At 37.1% G+C, this 22,474-nt stretch overlaps 1 protein-coding gene across 4 annotated transcripts in view; it reads right to left on the bottom strand.

The window, feature by feature from the left end:
- tspan11 (tetraspanin 11) overlaps positions 1-19,791 on the bottom strand; it is a 32,800-nt gene extending 13,009 nt beyond the window's left edge. For 3 of the 4 annotated variants that reach the window (XM_053508808.1, XM_053508805.1, XM_053508806.1), the window contains exons 1-5: positions 19,656-19,765; positions 9,225-9,316; positions 5,725-5,916; positions 3,090-3,164; positions 1,717-1,821 (exon numbers count right to left, since the gene is read on the bottom strand). In XM_053508808.1, the coding sequence (XP_053364783.1) occupies positions 1,717-1,821; positions 3,090-3,164; positions 5,725-5,916; positions 9,225-9,311 (459 nt within the window). In that variant the 5' untranslated portion in view covers positions 9,312-9,316; positions 19,656-19,765. Of the gene's footprint in view, positions 1-1,716; positions 1,822-3,089; positions 3,165-5,724; positions 5,917-9,224; positions 9,320-19,655 lie in introns of all 4 variants that reach the window. The other variant, XM_053508807.1, reaches the window with a different exon arrangement.
- Positions 19,792-22,474: the final 2,683 nt, after the last annotated feature.

The following is a 22,474-nucleotide window of genomic DNA, read 5'->3' on the forward strand; positions in this document are numbered from 1 at the left end:
CAAAATTTTATGCTCGTCCCCCGACAAGCCGTGCATTTCCAGACCGATGTCGAAAACATCATCATCCTCGAAAGCACGCTGCTTAGCGCCTGGCTGCTGGCCAGTGATGTAGGAGAGTTCACGGCCCTCCGACCCTTTAAAATACTTCATTTGGTCTGCCCAAATAAGAGCGGGAACTTCTGCCGAAAACTCCTTGTCAGCAGGCACATGCGAGGCTGGAACTGCTAATTCGGAAATTCGGACTGTATTTTTTCCCTGGATTCTCTTCACGAACGTGACTCGTCTTTCCAGCATTGAACGACGCAGCTGGCGACAAAGCGCACATGACTCAGGCTCCTAGCATGGAAAAATCCCAGACGGGGACAGACTCGTGCAAAGAGAAGCTGCACTCCTGAGGACGGGACGAACAGCGGACTTCTTCTTTGCCACATTATCTTCACTGCTCATACTAGCTAGCACCGTTAGCACAGCTTAACAGAAGCCAACCAAACGGAGACGTCGCTAATGCTCTAGATGACCCACCAAATGAGGCTGTTCTCACCAACAGGAACAGTTAAATTGATTTTAAGCTCAGTCTTATAATGTAAAATGTAGAGTTGACTAGCAACACCTAGAAAACTCTACACAGCGAAGTGAAGAGCATAAGAACTAAGAGTCAACCGTGGTGATGATGACTTATAGGTATATGCGGAGCTACACCTACAACACCACAGGTTTGACTGCCTTTACACTGTGAATATAGGTAAAATACAGTATATGAATATATATCGTGTAATCTGACAGATTTGGAGCATTTCTGCAAGCAAGAGTAAAGACGTGCTTAGTTGTTAGACTTTGACACAAATATAAGTGTTGTATTACAGGTAAAATGTGCTCTTAAGAATTAGATCAAAGTTTTAATCAATTATTTTTTCACCTGAATTGTGTTGGATGATATTAGAGCTGTAAATGGCAGGTGGACTGCTAATGCGATTCAATTAGATTTTTTCTGCAGTTGTTTTTTTTATTCAATTGTATAGCTTTTTAAAATTATTATTATTATTTCTCATCCATGGGCACAATCCACAAAACTCTTGACCATGGAGGAGCAAGGGCTCAGTGCTAATCACTACATCACCAATGACGTCTATTCAATAGCGCTAAAGTTTACTATCTGATTTATTTAAAGTAGCATTTAAATTATTTGTAACTTGTACTGTTTAAATGTCATGTCCCATGCAAAGGGTATTCTTTTTTCCCTGCATGTCTTTTGCTCCACACTCCAGTCGAGTAGGTGGGTCACCAACTGCCCATAAACTAAAAACAAGAAAAAGCGATACTCTTGCAAAACTAATTATTTGCAGAAGATGCAAGAGGACTATATTTTCTGCAAATGCTGTGGTATATTTTGAAGAAATGTATTAAATGTAGACCATTTAATGTTATGTAAGTTTACCTAATTAATATAAAAAGTGTTAGTCGATTCAGAATCAAACACTGACTCTTCAGTTAGGGGCATGGTATATGTTAGATTTTATACTGACATGTTCTTATTTTAATTATGAATAAGATTTTAGGACCGGAACAAATATTTATTATTAACTACTCTGGTAGTAGCCCCATTATATCATCCAGACATCATACTGCCATATTTGAATGATAATAATAATAATAAATCCCTAGGCATAGCTCTGGTTTATGATTCTATGGTAAGGACTTTGATTTGGAGTCTCTTACGTCCTGCTGGAGACGGTCCACTGCCTGAGTGATGCCTTCCTTCCCTGGCTGAGCGTAGTTCTCAGTCATCGTCTTACTCAGGTGCTGCTTCAGCTCCTCGCTCAACTGAAAGGAAATGAGGAGAGAGACCATGACAAGAAAATTTATAAAAATGAAATAAATAAGAGAAGTGAGTAAGAGCTTCAGTGCAATTATCAGAGTACAAAAAAGTTTGAGATATTTGAGAGGGATAAAAAGGTGAGGATGAGAGAAGAAGATGATGGGTGGGTGATAGAGTGATCGAAATCCTCAAAAGCACACTGTAAATAGTGATGTAGAAATTAAAATGACTATGTAACTTATGATATACACTGCCGCTCAAACAAGTTTAGGATCATTTACAAATTTCTTTGTAATGTTTTTCAAAAAAAAAAAAAGATTTTTCATGCAATTCACAAAAAAATTGAATCTTATTCAAGTTATCCGGAATCCCTATTGAGCTGTTGTGGAAGCAGTTTGACCCTATAGTTAAGAGGAAGACTCCATCAAGCCTATCCATCTTGTGGGAGATGCTCCAGAAAGCATGGGATGAGATCTCATCAGAGTATCTGAACTGCTAGAATGCCCGTGCTCTACCAGGCTGTAATTGCTGCAAAAGGTGTGTGTTTTCTTTTATGAGGGCAAAGCTTACATTTTTACAAGAATGTTTATATTTTTACAAGTTTACATTTTACAAGAATCATTATTTCTAACTATCACCATTTTAGCATGTCTTGTTCTTTTGCTATATTTTCTATTCAGGCTAATTCTGTGTGCGTTACTTTGGAAAATAAAATTTCTAAGTAATCCTAGAAGTGATCTCAAACTTTTGAGCATCAGTGTATACAGGTATGTCAATATAGAATTGATTGGCCTAATGTTATCATGTTTTCCACCTAAAGAGCCCTAGCTTTTCTCTGCAACATGGTGCATATCTTATTAACATAAAGACAGTTGGTAATAACAGGAACCAACTTCCACAAAATTAATTATAGCTATCAGTTAAAAAAATGTAATGTGTGTTTTTAGCAAATTGCTGTTTTATAAGGGAAATAAAATAGTCTGGGTCATCACTCCATTTTTTCCCTATAACAGCATGCATTGTTGTGTTTGATTCTTGACATATTATAATAGACTTAATAAACAGGTATATATTCATCTATGGTAATGAAAAAAAACGTTACTAAGGCTGACTTTGTGCAATAATTTATCACAATGCACACAATTAAATGACCAAATATTACCATTTGCTGTGCATCATCTTTCCATCTGGTGACATTACATTGATGTGCCTGTGTTTTTTTGCTCTTTTTTTATGCTGGAATGTTAAAGTGTGTGTGTAGGTGTTGCCTCACCCTTTGATAATACACATATGCTAGAACTCCAGCAACAAGTTCAATCAGGAATATCACCAGCAAACAGGAGAAGTACTGTAAAAAAAAAAAAAAAAAGTATATAATCTATTAAATGTTCTACAATATTTCATTTCCCAGTTATAAAAACAAAACCCAGCAATATTATCCTCATTTGTAGTAATGTACTGTATACGACATTTCTATACAACGATTCAACAAAACAAGGACTTACAACCTGCAAACACTATGGTTCACTCTGGTCTCACGATCTGAACTACATGCCATGACCTTTTTGACCTTCCTCCACTATGTCGTTTTATCATAAATGTTGAATAACTCTCAGCAGATATCTAACATCCCTAGAAATAAGTTCATACACAAGGACTAGAAAAGCATGCCAGTGCTACCAACAGTAATAAAAGTCAGGTGCACGAAAGATGACAAGAAGATTTTTGTCAGTTATGGAGGAACAAACAAGTTAAGTTAATTAGCAATGTGAAAGCACCTGCTGGCTGCACACTCCTACTCAGCACTACTATCAGTGTCTTGTTATTTACAGTCTCTTTGACTGTCACCTATGTGTCTATGCACTTACAGTATCATGCACAATTCATAAAGCATCTATTAGTCAGACATCTATTAGACATAGGCCTTATTTTTATCTGCACCCACTGCGATGGTCAAAAGCACCCCAACCTGTGCATTTTAAATTTGTGCATATTTAAATAGAAACAAATTTATATATAATAAAAGAGCATCAATGCTTTCAGGAACATTCACCATTGAACATTCCCATGGGCATGCAATATGTGTGGACACATCTTTTTTCTTTTTCCATTTTGTCCATTTAACACTGCATTTACTGTAAATTTACCACATTGTTCCAGGCAAAAAGAAAAAAGTGGGGTGATTTACATACCCCCCCCCCCCACCCAGCTATCTTTCAAGCACCATTTAAATAAAGATAAAGCCTGTTTCCTGCATTCTGACTGGATAAAAAAATGCACTTCCTCAAAAGGCTTAGTAGAGGCAGTAACATTTGTATTTAAAAAGTAGAACTAGAGTAAAGCATGATCTAAGATGTATTTCAACTGGAACATTAAGAGACACATTTTGGAACCTCTAAAACTTGTTAAAAGGAGCATAATATGTCACATTTATACAAGATTTGTCAAAAAGTAAATATTGGGTTTACAAAAGTTAAAATGGAAGAACAAAATAAGACAAAAATGTTTTTTTTAATTTGTTGAGCCCACCCACATCCATGTACACAAATCTCCGCCCCTAAAGGTGGTACCCAACTTAGAATGGATTGTCTTTTGTCATTTCCAAACACAATAAGCCATCCGGCTGTTTAAAATCCACGTTATACCACTATAAACACAAACATTTAGCGAAGAGTGATGACTTGGCTATAGACTTGCTTCACTAGCTGCTTAAAAGCTTAAAACACAATAAATTATCCTAATAATTATAATAATTCATAAGAATCTATTTCACAATACCAGTCGTACTAATTCAGGAGCTCAAAAGTGTCTTCATGTTCATGATTTTCTTTCAATTCAAACGTAGATCAGCAGCATCATTAATTTGGTGTCTAGTTATATCCAGTTAACCATGAACATTATTATTATTATTATTATTATTACTACATGCAGTGATTTGTAAGTACTTATTACTATGCAGTATTTAGTCCTATTACTAACGCATTTGTTTGCTTGAACATGCTCAGTGCTTATTTCATAAATCATCATTGTACCCATTATATTTAAGATTGCTACTAAATCTGACATTTGTCAAACTGTACCACTTGTCGAACACATCTTCATAAACATCTGAAGCATATGCTTTAAACATAACACACAGGACGTGGCTTGCATGAGACGAAGACTTCTTATCAGCATAAATGACAGAGTGATTGACGGAACGGTAAGAAAAAAGAAAGAGAACACAAACACAGGCAGTGTCAATGTCAGAAGAACAGCTGGCACAAACACACACAACACACACATATACAGGTAGACAGGTGAGGACAATTAAGGCAACCTGTCAGCAAGACAGGAGACAAAAGCTTTATAGAGGCAAACTCAAGGCCAATCATTACAGTGCAGTATAGCTGCTCTACCTCTCCTGGCTTTGACTGGTGTGTGTGTGTCTGTGTGTGTGTGTCTGTTGAGATGTAAGAGAAGCTTTCTTTTAAGGTGAGCAGAATGTTAAATATCCAGATAGTTCAGTCACAGACTTTTAAATCACCTTTGTGAGAAGTTGGCATAATTAACGCAGCATGAAAGAATGAACAAGAAGATGGAGCTGAACCGATCTAAACAAGGAGAGGGTCAGCTATAAATAGAACCACTGCAATAGCAGTCACAACCTCTTTTTCTCTGCCTTAGAAAATGGAGGAGAGTGGGATGTCTGTCAGCTCATTTAACCCAATGTCATGCTCTAAATCAGCAGCAAGCAGTCAAACAGCGGACAGGACGTCGGCGAATAACAAGACGTGAAATTAAATGATTTATCTATTTTTAGCTGGTTATTTTAGTGTGAACAACGGCTTAGCTTCTGGACACCACTTCCTGTACTGTACATTCCTGTAACCAGTGGTGTTAGGTACAGAAGGGAAACGTGTGCGTACCGTAGAAAGGAGGTTCCTCTGCTCGCGGATGACGGCACAGCAGCCCAGGAAGCCCGTGATCATGACCAGGCCGCCGGCGAGCAGGAGGATATACGCCGACACGGCGAATGTACTGGAGGCCAGAAGACTCAAATAATCAGCTTTATCAATCAGAGTCCAGATCCCCACCCCCATCACAACCCCTCCACCCATCTGCAATATGAAAAATAAAGAGAGAGAGAGAGAGAAAGAGAGAGATACGAGTTGTCTTTTAATTATCTAGAAACAACTTGGTCATTCCATCCATAAAAATGCTAATTTTTGTTTTAATTATACACATCCATCCAAAAAGGAGAATATTCCAGACATCAGATTTCTCACCTTATTGGATAAAAAAAATGAACATTCATAATTTATTCATAACATGCTTGTCATAAATCTGAAGCATTTCTGAGTCATTTCTATTACATAACCTGGAAAATACACAGATTTATCATTTAAGATGATTAATGATGTAATATGCAATAATGAAATTATTTAGCATTTTTTTACATTACACCTGCAGCTCAGTCTGTTACATAAACAAATCAAGCTATTGTTGATAAAATAAAAAGTAGGCAACCAGAGCTCTGGGTTTCTGATAAGAAAGTCAGGAGTTCAAGAAAAGCTCCCCCAAGTTGCCAATGTTGGGCCCTAGAGCAAGACCCTTAACTCACCCTGTGCTCTGACCACAACTTTCTTAAAGCTCTGATATTTTAAGTAAAGATTTTTACTGTACAGTTATGTATACTGTATAAAACAAATAAAAACTTAACATACTTAACATTTATATACCATACAGGGAATAAAATATTATGGGGTGTGCTGTTACAAAAAAAGTATGCTAATTCTAAAGTATAATGCAGAACTGATGCTTTTTCTTATAACATGACAGACCAGTGTTTTATTCTATTTATACCACAGAATAAAAAAAAAGAAATTGTTAAAAAGTGACTTTTAGTGTATTTTTAGTTACACTTATTTTCACTTTAGTTACACTTATTTTCACTTTAGTTACACTTATTTTCACTTTAGTTACACTTATTTTTATCACAGTGGAGCAAAAAGTCCAGTGTTGACACTGGAGACTCCTTCTAATCACAACAAATAATAAATTTGTCCCAGGGACCAACACTGTAGCTAGAAATCGTGAGAGACACCTTTCTACTTTTCATAGATTTATAGTTTAGTGTAAAAAAAGAGAGAAAATATCAGCACTGGTCGATTTGAACTGTCTAAATGATGTCTTCATGCTTTCTGAAGATTTGTTGAGAACAACTTTCTCATTCTATTTCTAGACAACTTGTCACTCCTAAAGCTGCAAAAGGATGATCAACAAATCTTACTTCCTAGAGTATTTAAAATCTATCATAAAATATGGGTGTATATTTACTTCTTGCGTGTCTGTGTACATTTGACCGATGCTTGTCTATGGTTGCATTGACTATTAAGAAATAAAATGAATAAATAAAGAGACAAGCTTAATAAAGCTGTAAAAATACAACCTATGAACTTCAGTATAACTTCAACATACACTTCAACACTTTTCTTCCTGACCTCTCCCTTATCTAACTCATATTCTACGGAAATTCCAGGAAACTATCCCAGCCCTTAATTTCCCTTCTTTCCATTCCTTTTCCTTCTAAGTTCAAACAAAGAGCCATAGCAGAATCAGACACACCCTCTGGGGACTTCTGCCTGATGAGTGACCCGCATACCACTCTGCCCACTCCACTGCAAAAGCCAGCTTTGTTTCAGACAAAAACTAAATCTTTGTGCTCTAGTTTTTTCAGCCCAGAAGAAGATCAGAGGTTAAGAAATATGAACAAAATATAATATGGATTTAATAAAAAAATAACAGCAGCTCTAATAGTAGTGCTGGCTATACGGGTCATAATATGAAGCTCATTCTAATATGTTAGCGTTTCTATAGTAACAGTTCACTCGCAATAATCTAAAACAAATAATACGTTAGCTGTTATGAAGGTCGTTTAAATCAAACCGAGTCCTTAGACACAAAATAACAAAACATAGTTATGAGAGTAAAAAACCCTTAGTGTGTTTATACAAATGCACTTATCCAAGCGATTCAGTAGTGCTTGGGTACCATCTAATGCATTGGACTGCATGCTTCATGTATGAAACATTTACATTTACATTTACATTTGGGCATTTGGCAGACGCTCTTATCCAGAGCGACTTTCATTTTTTTTTTTTTTTTTATCTTATTACACATCTGAGCATTTGAGGGTTAAGGGCCTTGCTCAAGGGCCCAACAGTGGCAACTTGGTGGTGGTGGGGTTTGAACCTGGGATCTTCCGAACCGCAGTCCAATGCCTTCACCACTGGGCTACCCCTGGCCTAAAAGAAACGGTGGAAAAGAGGTGGAAATGGCTTGTAGCGGGGTTGGAATTGTATGCAGAACGCCCAGTTAAATTCTTGAATTATCTTATTATAGATATCTTGAATTTCAAAGATCAGGAGTTCACCTCAGCCAGGATCAGATGTACAGCCTTGTTTAAAATGTTTACACCATTTAAATGTTTTATTGTTGGTTTTACCCCCTCAGTTTGACTTGAACACCCTTTGAATTTAACAAAGACATTTAACTGTTGATATGGTGAAGCTTTCTCTAAGATGATTTTATATATGTATAATGTGTGTGTGTGTATGTCTATTTGAATGTCTTTGTTAAATACGGAGGGTGATCAAGTTAAACCGGGACTATGATTAAATGCTTTAATCACATCATTTACACATTTATTTATAAAAGTATAAACGTTTTTTTAAAAAGTGCTTAATATCATATGCTTTGCCCAGGATTTTAATTAAATCCTGTCCTTGATGCTGTTAAATTTTACTAAGGTTTCAGTATCACAGTTATTTCAGTCGACAGTCGTATGACAATGACAAGGCAGCACTTTGCAGCACATACACTCGAACGTGTTTAGAAATCCTAAAGCCTTTAAAGCCACTCGTTACAAACAAATATGACTCTAGAGGGTGCTGTCCCAGTTCGTGAGCTGCTGCACTGCCTGATCAGAAACGAGAAATCCTGGCAGGCAGAATGAGAGCTGAGAGGTGGTGGGGAAAATAAAGGCTGACTTGTACATCTGCTCCCACATCGCTACTGACAATGACTTACACACATACATAAACACATGCTCAAACCTCCTTCCTTCCTTTCAATTTAAAAGTGATTTCACTTCTAGCCCAGGGCTTTATGAAACATTAGGGATTGACCGAGCTCTATTATTAAACACTTACTGTTCAAGAATACACATGTACAAACAAATACACCACACACACACACACACACACACACACACACAACCCACCTGAGACTCACCAACTTCGATTTGATCTTGTGCAGTTTTTATTCCACCCTCTGACTAGTTTTAGCCCACAGAACAAACTCCCACACTTTTTTCCCTTACACTGAAATGCATAATGCACACACTCTACACTCAATCCAGACTCACCCAGAACAGGAAGTTGAAGACAAATAGCAGATACTTGAGACAGACCGTCACCCAGTCACCCTGCTCATCCTTATACATGCTCCCCATCTTCCCTGCCGAACAAAAGACATACAAAGATGACAATAATGCTATATTATTATATAATACAATTACTTCTTAAGAGTGACATTAGGATTATACACTTTTAGCTTATACAGTGGAACCTCGGATTACGAGCATAATTCATTCCGGGAAGTGGGCTCGTATTCCAAAACACTCGTAAACCAAATTTAATTTTCCCATAAGAAATAATAGAAACTTAAATTGTTTGACCTACAGGCCAAAAAAAGGCGAGTGTGTGTGTGTGTGTAAGCATGGTGTCAAATTGTGCACGCACACACACATACAAACACAAACACACACACACACACTCTCTCTCGCCTTTACAGCCCCCTACCACCCCCTCCTTCTTTTGACTTCCCAAACACACACACTTTCTGCCTTACACAGAAACTCTGCTCTGTTGCGATTCTTTTCAATGGTGAAGTGAAAAACGACAGGCTGATACAGAGAGAAAAAATTTATCTTTACCCTTTAATGAGACTAGCTCTTGCTCTATATGGGCGCTGTACAAACACGCTTACAAACACAAAATAAAATGTTTTACACACACACACGTGGTCACAGTGACACAGTGTTGTAGTAAACAGTACACGCATGCACGGATGATGATTATACCAGTAAGAGACTAGCACTTAGACCCAGCAGGAGAGACGATTACCTACAATTCCGCAGCGCAAGAGGGAGAAAAACCGTAGGCTCAGTTGTGATCACTTGACGCTCAGCGTCAAAACAAGAAGCGCATGCGTGATACATGATACTCGGTGCTCGTAAACCAAGACAATGCGTGTTTTTCAAGTCAAATTTTATTAAAAATCTTTGCTGGTCTTTACGAACGACTCGTAAACTGCGTTACTTGTAATCCGAGGTTCCACTGTACACTGTATATGTGTATATATATATATATATATATATACACACACACAATATATATATATACACATACATCGGTAATGATTTTTATTTCAATGCTGAAGGCATCCAAAATACAGAATAATGTCTTTTGAACAGTCGATATTGAGATGTATCTGATACTCTGTAAATCCTTCATAACGACTTTAATCTGAGGTTAACTGGTGATTGCTGAGACTAGTAACTCCAAATGAACTTCTCTACAGCAGAGGTAAGTTTTAGTCTTGCTTTCCTGTGATGGTCTCCATGAGAGACAGTTTCATCATGGTGCTTGTTGGGTTTTGTAAATGCATTTGACACAATACTAATCTTGCAAGAACTATTGCAGAAAGGCTGACCTCCGTGTCCTAAAATAAAAACTGACTGTAGTAGTTGTTGTTACATAATTACCTTATTTCATATGTGTTATTTCATACTTTTGAGATCCCCAGTATTTTTGTAGAGTGTAGAAAATAAATCACTAAACATAAACAAAGAAATTTGCAAATCATCCAAAAATTTTAAGTATATATATATATATATATATATATATACTTAAAATTTTTGGATGATTTGCAAATGAAGTATATATATGAAGTATATATAAAGTATGAGGCGCCGTATAGGGCTTAAATCAAACTTTACTCATGCACACACATATGAAACACTTGCATACACATATATGAAACACTCACACATACATATATACTACTAACTGCTCAAACAACTACATATGAAACACTTGCATACACATATATGAAACACTCACACATACATATATACTACTAACTGCTCAAACAACTACATATAAAATGCGCGCGCACATACATACATACTTTCCGCGCACATACATACATACTTTCCGCGCACATACATACATACTTTCCGCGCATATACATACATACTTTCCCGGCACACGCACGCACACACACACATACATACTTTCTGTGCACGCGCACAAAGCCAACTGTAGCGGTGTAGGGAAAGAGTGAACAACTGATCTTTAGTTTAGCGGAAAAGGGAATGGATAATTTCCTATAAGTCATTACATATCGCTGGAGTGTGAAAAAATTTTACTCGAAAAAGAATTTATATTTTTATTATAATTATTATCGAGGCGAGGACATCATATAAATAGGACACAATAATTGACATTTTGATTTAATAAAGAAACCATTCGTATTATATAGGCTAGTAATCTGTAAAAATAAATAAATAAATAATACCTTTTATATTTTTTTATGGTATCAGTTTCAATAAATAATCTATATTTAATGTCCGTAGCGTGAAATTTCCACAGCAGCAGCGACAGGTATCCGAGGTGCTTGTGTTACCATGGTAACGCAAGGAGGAAGTGACGTTGCATGGTGTTCTGAATGGTGGAATTTTGTAGAGTGAAGTTCCCTTTTCAGACATTTCCTGCGCAGGGAGTAGGGTGTAGGGAGTAGTCATTTCAATGTATATGAACTTCATTCTCCCTGATTAGTAGTAGCGTTTCTTAAATAGACCGTTAATGGACAGTTTAGAAGACAACGAGTGATTTATTTATCACCACAAAAGTGGGTGATATGGGGGGTCGGAACAATGTTTGTCCCGTGGGATTCCGATGAGTTATTGTTCATATTAGCGAAGGCAAGGAAACACATTTCACAAAACAGTATTTCTTTCTGTTGTAGGATCCGACATATTAGCCAAAGATTCCGTGCTTCAATTTTCTTTTTGCAAATCATCACCTGCGTTTTCTGCCGCTGAAATATTCAGACATTATGTGGATAGTTCTGAATACGCCATGTGATTAAGCAGTGATTATACAAACCAGTACTACCATTCAGGGAGAATGAAGCGACAAGTCCGTCTACACTGAAATGCCTTCCTTTTACACTGAAATGCCTTCCGGTTACACTGAAATGCCTTCCTTTTACACTGAAATGCCTTCCGGTTACACTGAAATGCCTTCCGGTTACACTGAGAATCTCATAGGTGAATGTGCGAGAAGAGTTTGTATGTATGTGCGTGGAAAGTATGTATGTATGTGCGCGGAAAGTATGTATGTATATGCGCGGAAAGTATGTATGTATGTGCGCGGAAAGTATGTATGTATGTGCGCGGAAATTATGTATGTATGTGCGCGCGCATTTCACATGTAGTTGTTTGAGCAGTTAGTAGTATATATGTATGTGTGAGTGTTTCATATATGTGTATGCAAGTGTTTCATATGTGTGTGCATGAGTAAAGTTTGATTTAAGCCCTATACGGCGCCTCATAATAAAGTATATACCGTATAGAGTATATATAGAGTGTACTTACACACATACACATTTTTATTGTTCTATTGAACTCTATAATAACACGCTGTTATTGTTGCTGGAGAAAACTGAAGAAATATTCTCAGACATAGGCTATTTATAATTAGATTATTTATTTTACATCTGTTTTTATTTTCATATTTTAAATACAGTTTAAAACCATGTTTTTCACATTCAGTTTTTTATAAAAGCACATGTGGTTTTGACTAAGAACTGAACACGTAGCCTACTTTGTAGCAAGTACTTCCATATTCACTGCCCAGCCTAAAAAAAAAATTTTTTTAAATCACCATTTCAGATGGGTTTAATTATTGAGCTGCATCAAGCAACTGTCCTGTATATTGCCGAAACTGGGTTAAGAAACCATTGTCAAAACCTATAAGGTTTCAACTTTCTAGAAAGAATGTGGTCATGAATGGAGTTTAATCACTTAAACCTTTAGAGAATGCATGGTAAAAAAAAAATGAACAGTCAAAACCAGTGCTATGTTTAATAGTATAAGTAAGAGGATTGCCTTGTACATGCTATGTGATGAAAATTCACAGGATTTGGACTCAACACCTGTGAGTCCATAAGAAAACCACTTGTTAGTGAGACTAATCAGAACAAAGGGCTTATATTTGCTAAGGTGCATAAAGATTTGACTTTTGAGCAATGTAAAAAGATCATGTGGTCTGATCAGTCCAGATTGGCCCTACTCCAGAGCGAGGGTTGCTTCAGGGTAAGAAGGGAAGCGCATAAAGCGATGCTCCTATCATGCATAGTGCCTACTGTAGAAGCCTCCGGAGGTGGTGATCTGATCTGAGGTTGCTTCAGTTGGTCAGGTCTAGGCTCAGCACCATCATCATTGTAATCAGTATACCACTAACAACACCATTTTTTTTATTTTTTTTATTTTTACAGATACTTTGTCTTCCTTGCTTCTTTTTCTTTCTTGTTGGACCTTAACCTAAAGCCCAATAGGTTACAAGTAAAAAAAAAAAAAAAACACACACAGCTGGTTTAGAAAGAAAGTGAAGACGGACGTCATGAAAGACCGCACTGGCCTTGAGTTCTTATTGTTGGAAAGTGGATTTATTATTTATTTTACATGTATGTACAGGATATGTAGTGAAGAAATGGAAGGTTTGTACTTTCCTCATTTTTTCTATTTTGAAAGTGTGACTGTAAAGATGTTATGATTTGGATGAAAATTACATTAATGACTTCTTTAAGGGAGTTAAAATATTGGTTTACAGCACTGGAATGCTCTTATGCTGCTGATGCCAAATGACAAAACCAGACTTAATTTAAAGAGGAGTCAAAAAGACTGTCATGCCATACAAAACCATAACTTAACTCTAATAACAGTCCAAACAAACCTTCCCTATGTGGCAGTGATAAAGCTGCCAGGAGTGTGCTGATACAGGAATCTAATCAATAGTGAGCCGGATGTGACTCAGAGTTACTCTTACTCCCTAAAGATGATCATTTACAACAACAGCATATCTCAAAAAGCTTGCCAACAAAGCAATTTGCTAACACCATCCATTCACCCCTTCATTTTCTCTACCAACTATTTTGTTTATGGTTATAAGGGCCTGAAGCCAATGCCAGGAACTGTAGAGGAAGCACTTTGAATAGGGTGCCAACCCATCACAGGGCACAAGCACACACACAAGACACTAAATCACACACTATGGACAATGTAAAAAAAGTCAATCATTCTACAACACATGTCTTTGTATCGTAGGAGGAAACCAGAGTACACACAGAGGAAACCAACCAAACACTGCACAAACAGGCAAAGACAGCACAAGTTATAGTTAGAAGCAGTTTAGAGCCAGATTAGAAACCACAAGTTTTGAAAGCGCACTGTACTGTACATGTGTCCAACTGTAGGCACTTTTTTAATTAACAACTAGACAGAATTTGATGAAACGTTTGTAGTACTTACCCTGCACCATAAGTGAAATTAAAATGTTAAGTAAAAATGATGTACAATTATATACAATTATGTGCTGGATTTAATAATCTATTTTAAATAAGCTACCAATAGGCTACTTAATCTGAACAAACATCAGCAATAATAAATATTAATTAGAAAAGCTAAACTGAATATTTTTACTGGGATTAATTGATATTTGTACCAATGAAATAACAGCGCTGACTGCTGGAGTCAGCTTATCTTTAGCTTTAAATGTTTACCTATTTCTACAAACTCTTTTCCCTTCGATGAGCGGTACTAACGCTAGTATATGGCGGTTTACAATGCGACTGTTAAATGTACTATTTTTTTTTCAACCATATTTATCTATGCTAACAACAAATAAAGGCAAAATTACCTCATTGAAAAGACATTTGCCAATATTTATTTAGCACTGCAAAAATAATTAAAGAAAAAAATAAACAAATACATAGTTATACAGTACAGGCCAAAAGTTTCGACACAGATTCACTCATTGACGACCATTTACATTGGTAGATTCTCACTGAAGGCATCGAAAACTATTAATAAACACATGTGGAGTTATGTACTTTAAAAAAAATGTGTAAAATAACTGAAAACATGTTTTATATTCTAGTTTCTTCAAAATAGCCACCCTTTGCTCTGATTACTGCTTTGCACACTCTTGACATTCTCTTATTGAGCTTCAAGAGATAGTCACCGGAAATGGTTTTCCAACAGTCTTGAAGGAGTTCCCAAAGGTGTTTAGGACTTGTTGACCCCTTTGCCTTCATTCTGCAGTCCAGCTCACCTTAAACCATCTCGATTGGGTTCAGTTCCGGTCACTGTGGAGACCTTTTTTTGTTAAGTACATAACTCCACATGTTTTCATTCATAGTTTTGATGCCTTCAGTGAAAATTTACCAATGTAAGTGGTCATGAAAATAAAGAAAACACATTGACAAATAGATGAGAAGGTGTGTCCAAACTTTTGGTCTGTACTGTATATTATTAACAAACACTACATACATTCAAAGTAAAACAACTGCAGCCTTTTTTCGATTTCAAATGCAGCCTTTTCTCCATAAAAATAAAACTAAATTTCAAATTAAATTGGATTTTGGACCAATTTTTCAAATTAAATTGGACCAATACAGAATTGAGGGGAGAAGCAGAAGAAAACCCAGCATCAAAAGACTGATAACTGGAGAGAGGTTTTACTGGAGAGACAGGAGTCAAACTGCTTATTTCTGGGACATGATAATTAATAGTTGTGGCCCATGAATTGCCTGTGTATACAAGTGACACGGCCTATCTGAGGGTTGAGCTTAGAAGCAACACGTGTCAAAACAACAAGCAAATAATGGCCCCTGAAATAAGCATGTTTGTGGAGAAATGGTCAAAAATATACACCAAAATGCGCACGAAAACCCCCCACATCCACACAGCTGGTTTAGAAAGAAAGTCAAGACGGACCTCATGCAAGACCGCACTGGCCTTGAGTTCTTATTGTTGGAAAGTGTATTTATTATTTATTTTACATGTATGTACAGGATATGTAGTAAAGAAATGGAAGGTCCATTAGTGTGCTAAATGATGGAGAACAATTCCCACATCTCTATCTTGCTTAGTGCATCAGGGGATTCTCTTCTGTACAATAAATAAAGATGAACATTAAATGGTCCAGGAACCGAACACTAATCCCAGAAGTGTGATTAATATGAATCTTCAGTACATGGAACAAAATGCTATAAGCTGCTGTTGATTTTCCGTAACAGTGAAAGTGAAAGTGTTCACAGTAAAAACGAGCAACACTTAGTTGCAAAGAACTAAACCAAACCAGAACTGACCTAACCCTAACCCAAGGAAGCTCTAGTAACAATAGAGACAAGTTAGGTTTATTTAACAAGCTAATTTAAGCATCAGTTTGAACTCTATAAAGTCCAACTGTCATTTAAGAGTCATGTTGGTTCTGTCCGTTATGTGCTTGAAACTCCTCCCCTTCCATTCTCTGGTGCATGATGGCACAAGTTACCACATCAAATGTATAGCTCACTACACTCATTAATTCCTGGTTTTTGTTTCAAGTACATGCTACATTGTTGCATTTTATAGCATCGTTATGCACATTAATTTGAAACACTATGATTTATTTATAATATTAATTATTTCCCATAAGTGTACAGTCAAATACATAAATATTGGCACCCGATGTAACTAATTAAATGTGCTGCGTGCCATTTTTTACGATAGACAAATTGGTTCATTGCATAGTGCATGGTTAAATTTATTCAAATATAAAATGTTTTATAAGTAGCACTTTTTTTCTGAAGAAACTCCTTTTGTAATGCCTTTCCTTTTGTAATGTGGAGCAAGGTTCAATATGTGCACACAATTCAAAAGGCATGCAGCTTAAATGCAAAAAATTAAGGGTTAAATTATTACACATTATAAAACTGGTATTGTCTTCACAAAAGCTTCTGGACCATACTGTAAGCTACAAAACAACCAAAATGATCCGCCAGTATGTTTCACACTGGTTCCGCCAGTATGTTTCACACTGGTTTTGGGGACTTTTCCTTGCTTACAGCATCAGTAGAGAAAAAGTCTGTTTGCATGTGATCACAACATTCAATTCTAATAATTCCTTGTGAAGTTCAGCCTCTGTTTCTTTTTCTTTGTGAGCTGCTTTCAGAAAGGGCTTTTTCATCTCCACACCAAGCAGCTTGTGTGGGTGCTGAATGCGTATGCGCCCAACTGGCAGATTTTTAGCTATTTTGAAACTTACAGATTTTGCCCTGATTATGGCTGATGATATTTCTGGCTGGGTAAGTTATTTATTTTTTAATACCCAGCCTATCTGAGTGGTTTAGATCAACAAACGGTTTCTTTCGAGTTAAAAGCTTTTTGGCTGGAGGCAAATATGAAACTTCTGGAGACTGACAGCAATTTAAAAATAGATATTTCCAGAATCCATTTTGGTTAAAAAGCATTTTGTCCGATTGCCAAACACAGAAGGAGCTGGTCAAACTGTTCAGCTTTCTTATTTCCCTGAATACAAATGGTCTGTTATGCTGCATTAGCCAAAAATGGGCTATCAGTTTGACCAGCTCATCTTGTGTTTTGACAGCTGGTACTGTAATTGGTAATCAGACCAGGCAGTTTTTTTTCCATCTCAGAATATGCAGAGCAAATAGCATTTTGTACTTTTTTCCACTTTAGAAATATTATTCAAAGCCCCAACAATTTAAACTAATTGATTTTTCCTCTTTTACCTGAAGTTAAAATTAAAACTATATATAATCTTCAATTCCTAGTGGAGTTTTGTAATAAATTATTTTTAATATTTTACGGTTTTAAGGTTTCTGACACAGGAACTAAAGAGTGAATATCATTTGAGGATAAGCAATTTAAGCAAATACCCTTTTCTTTTTTTTTAATAATTGATTAAAGCAATAATTTCCAATTCGCAATACATACTGCTGTGTGTAGTGGGATTTTGTTTTTATTGTTATCATTTTTTTATATGCCAATATAAATTCTGTTGCCCAAATGATTGCACTGATATGATCATGTACTTTCATTCTCAAGTTTTATTAAAATTACAAATCGCTGGTTCACCTTATGTACAGTCACTTAGGTTCCCACCTGTATATACAGTACATGTACCTGGAAACAGTATATTCTTATTATTTTACAATGCTCAACAACCTCGTTAATGCACCCTTCTGTGTACTTTATCGGACTTCACCTTTTGCAAACAGTGTATCATAGGTTTATATATATATATATATATATATATATATATATATATATATATATACACACACACACACACACACAGGTATATATAAACATATATAGGTTTACCCTTAGTAAGTTTAACCTAGCCATAACCCCACCTGTTGATGGTATGTTGTTGTATAATCTATGAACTGACTTCTGTAACATTAATAAAGTGTTCTATTTATTTGTTTATCCATCCATCCATTCATTACAGGTCTATGGAGGTCAATGGTGACCATATTCATTTCCATTTTTATGACTGTAGTAGGACCTTTGGTTAACATTAATATGCACATTCACACGCTACGGGTAATATGGGAACACCTTAGCCTAATCTCTATGTCTTTGGACTGTGTGAGGAACCCGGAGTACCTGGATGAAACCCACCAAGCATGGGGAGAACACGCGCAAGTCGACAGTGCTAACCACTACTCCACCTATCTATCTAGCTAGCTATAATTTAAAGATAGGGATTTGTCTTTTTCATTTCCATCATCGATCCATGAAGCAAAGTGAGTTAGAAATTCTAGCCTTATTCCCTTGAAGTTTATGGTGTTGATCTGTTTTTACAGATCATCTGTTTTTGATCCTAAAACTACACCCTTTTTTTTTTTTTTGCCCAAGTTGGAGTTTTCCCTAGGCTAGCTATTTTTGACACTGAAAGTCTGGAAATTTCCTTTAGTTTCCATTCCTGACACAGGAAGTCGCGTGAACATGAGCTGAAACTTTAGATGTTTTTGTTAGTAGCCTCCTTTGGAAACATTGTATTACAATGTTTGTACAGTACGTTATTGGTCTGATTTGATGTTCCTTCACGCCTCGTGCGGTTTATTAAATAAGGTACAACTAATGGAACGGTCTGGAAGTTTCCATTGCAGACTTTAGTCTCTATTTGCCAAACATGGTAAGTGAGATTTATTTTGGATTTGTTTTCTGTTCCTGCTGCACAACACGACTGCGGAGTGTTTACAGAGGGGCAAACACTTACGGTTCCTTGGCAACGCGGTGTAGAAGAATATAAAAGCCGCCTGTGTTGCTGCACCATCACTAGCTACAGTGTGTGTGTGTGTGTGTTTCATTAGCCATAAGAGAGCTTATAAAGGAGAAGCGAAATTTCAAACCTTTCCTTTCCTGTTCTGAAACAGGACTTCCCCGAGTGTTCGTCAGACCTTTTTTTGTCTTTCAAGAATCTGACTTCGACACGAGTTAGATTTGATGAATGCTACAAAAAATAAATAAAAACAGCTAAAAAGCGCGCGCGTGTGTGTAGAGTAGCCATCCGTGCTCCAGCTGAGCACCTGCATTACCCGTGCTGTGTTCTGCGTGTCGGGTGGAGGAAAAAGTAGCCTGGAAATGTACAGCAGCAAGCCTGTGCTACTTTTACCATGCAGGCCAGAAAGAGGCGTGAAAATTCAAACTCACCCAAGAAGCAGAAAATCCACCAGAATTCAAATGTTTAGAAACGCCTGCACGCGAAGTGCCTGCATGTGTACGTGTGTGTGTGTGTGTGAGCGAGTGCAGCTTGTTGCTTGTCCGAGTGGAGGGTCACAGAGAGGCGGGGAAGGAAACACAGCTCCATCCCGCCCCTCTGCTGCAGGCCATCCTGCTCCACTAAGCATTCATCTTCCTGCAAATGCACAACATCCACATCAGCATTTCTGATCAGGACATGCATGCATGCTGCAAAGACACGATTTTTGCCTGAAGTCTGAACGGTCAAATCTGTGATTTTTAGGTAAATTCATCTCGATGATCATCTTACTTTTGTCTAATGCAGGATGATAATGAAAAGGGATTTTAGTGTGAGGTAATGAACATTCAGGATGATGATGGCAAACTATTCTCTGTGTTTTAAGGAAATCCTGTATTTATCTCTTTATCCTGTATACAGGGTCGTGGGGGACCTAGAGGCTATCCCAGGAAATTTAGGGCACACCCTATACGGAGTGCCAATCCATCGCAGGGCACACACACTCCCCCCAAAGTCCATTTATCTTCCATACCACCTAGACTATGTGGTATAGTGAGGGGCATGTGTCCTTTCCCAGGACGCTCAGGGCACAAGGCAGGATACACCCCAGATGGGGTGCCAAAAAAATTGCAGTTCATAGGAGCGCACACCCTCACATATATACACCGTTCAGGCCATACCACAGTACTTGTAGAAAATCCACAAAGAACAAAGAAAAATATCCAACTTTCGCACACACAGCGGTAGCAAGATTCAAACCCCCAACCCTTGAGGTGCAAGCAATAGTGCTAACCACAGAGCATCTACACACCCTGTGGACATTATATTTATATTGTCTTCAATAAGGGAACAGGTGAATAAACAATAAATTAGGACCATCTGACATGAACTACACTACATGGCGAGCTGAAACATAGAGTTCAGGTGTTTCAGCTACACCATTAACAGGTGTATACTGTACAACCGAAACAATAAACAAACATTGGCGGTAGAATGATTGGTGCTAAAGAGTTTAATCTGTTATAAGTTGCCACTTTTGCTATCAGTCAGTTCATGATCTACTGAAGTCAATTGCAAGTACTATTAATGTGAAATAAAATCATCTAAGAGCAATAACATATCAGCCACAAAGCAGTAGACCATGCAAACGTACCGAGCGTGGCTGCCAAGTGGTGAAGTGTATAGTGCATTGAAATCCATGGTTGCATCACTTACTACTGACTACTTAGAAATTGCCTCTGAATGCAACATCACCTTAAGAACGGTATATTGGGAGATCAAAATATGCAAAGCATCAGCTGGAGTGGTGTAAAGCATGCTGCCACTGGACTCCGTAGCAATTGAAACCTGTTCTCTGCAGTGATGAGCCAAGCTTCACTATCTGGGAGTGAGGGACAAACATGACTTTGGTAGATTCCAGAGGAACAATACCTACTGTACAAGAATGTAACATTCCATTAGTAAAGTTTGGTTAAAAAAGGGGCGTGATGGCCCCTACAGTACCTGTTTTTTCCAAGGGTTTTGATCCCATTGGTCTCAGTGAAGTGTACTACTAATTGTACGCTTTAAACTTTCCAGCAACAGTTTGAAGAAAGCCTTGTCCAGCAATGTTTTCTAGTTCTGCTCCTAGAATAGATTTGTACTTTTTAAAAATAGTCACATCTGGATACCATAGAGTTGTAATATATACTGTATATAAGTAGCTGCTGCTGTTACAGTATCTATCCAATATCCACTATTTTGAGTATTTTGAGTACACTTTTTCTCTTCCTGTCAGCTCAGTGAGCTACCATTGGCTAACCTCTGAATTTCACTAAAACTATTCTGTGAGTTTATTGAATTGAACAATATGCTTAAAATCCTACTATAATTCTTGTCATAGGTTTGCTTATTAATCCAGGTGTTATTTCAGAAAAATACATTAAACTTTTTATTACTTGAGCATAATTAGAAGATGCTGGCATAAGCGTTTGGCTGGAAGTATGCAAATGAAAACAGTGGCATTTAAAAAAAAATTATTTTCATGGCCTTGAAAAGAACCTTATCCAACTTTCCTGGTCAGACAGGGTGATGAAGCAAGAGAGGGTTTTGTCACAAGTGTCCTTTTCATTATGCAAAGTACAGCATCTGCTGATGAAGTGCTAGATCTTGTCTGACCCTCAGTGTTTAGGTTAATTTGATATGTTCTGCACTGAGCCAAAGGCCTCATTGATTAGACGGGCCTCTTCTCCTTATTTACGCCTGTCAATAGCAGCAAGGACTTTATTAAAGAAATAGTCCACAGTGCTTTTCTTCTATACTGTATGTGACTCTGCAAGTGGTGTCAGAGGTTATTAAATTCACAAATACACAAAACAGAAAAAAAGACTAATTAATAAAAAGCTATTGTTAATATTAAATAGCATGGAATATAAAATGGTAACTCTGTACTGTAAGGTATCACTGACATAAGAGATTATATTGCAACTTGCTTCTGATTGTCCTCGGTCACACAACCTGGGATTTCTCAATGTGTCCGCCTCCCTGCATGCCTACAGTACTCTGTATCTCAACAGCTAAAGCTTCATCAGGAAAAGGCAGAGGAAGTATAAGCAATACGGCAAAATTCAGGAATTTATATTCAGTCAAATCAGATATTTCCCTGTCATATCTGAACCAGGGCAAAGAGTTTACTAAGGCGGCCCTGTGGGCATTTATTGTAGTGAATGGCATCAGCAATTGACCTTAAGTCTTTGATAAGGCATTTGGTGCAATTTTACCAACAATGTCA

Source organism: Clarias gariepinus, chromosome 12 (genome assembly GCF_024256425.1).
Source record: "Clarias gariepinus isolate MV-2021 ecotype Netherlands chromosome 12, CGAR_prim_01v2, whole genome shotgun sequence".
NCBI classification, from domain to species: domain Eukaryota; kingdom Metazoa; phylum Chordata; class Actinopteri; order Siluriformes; family Clariidae; genus Clarias; species Clarias gariepinus.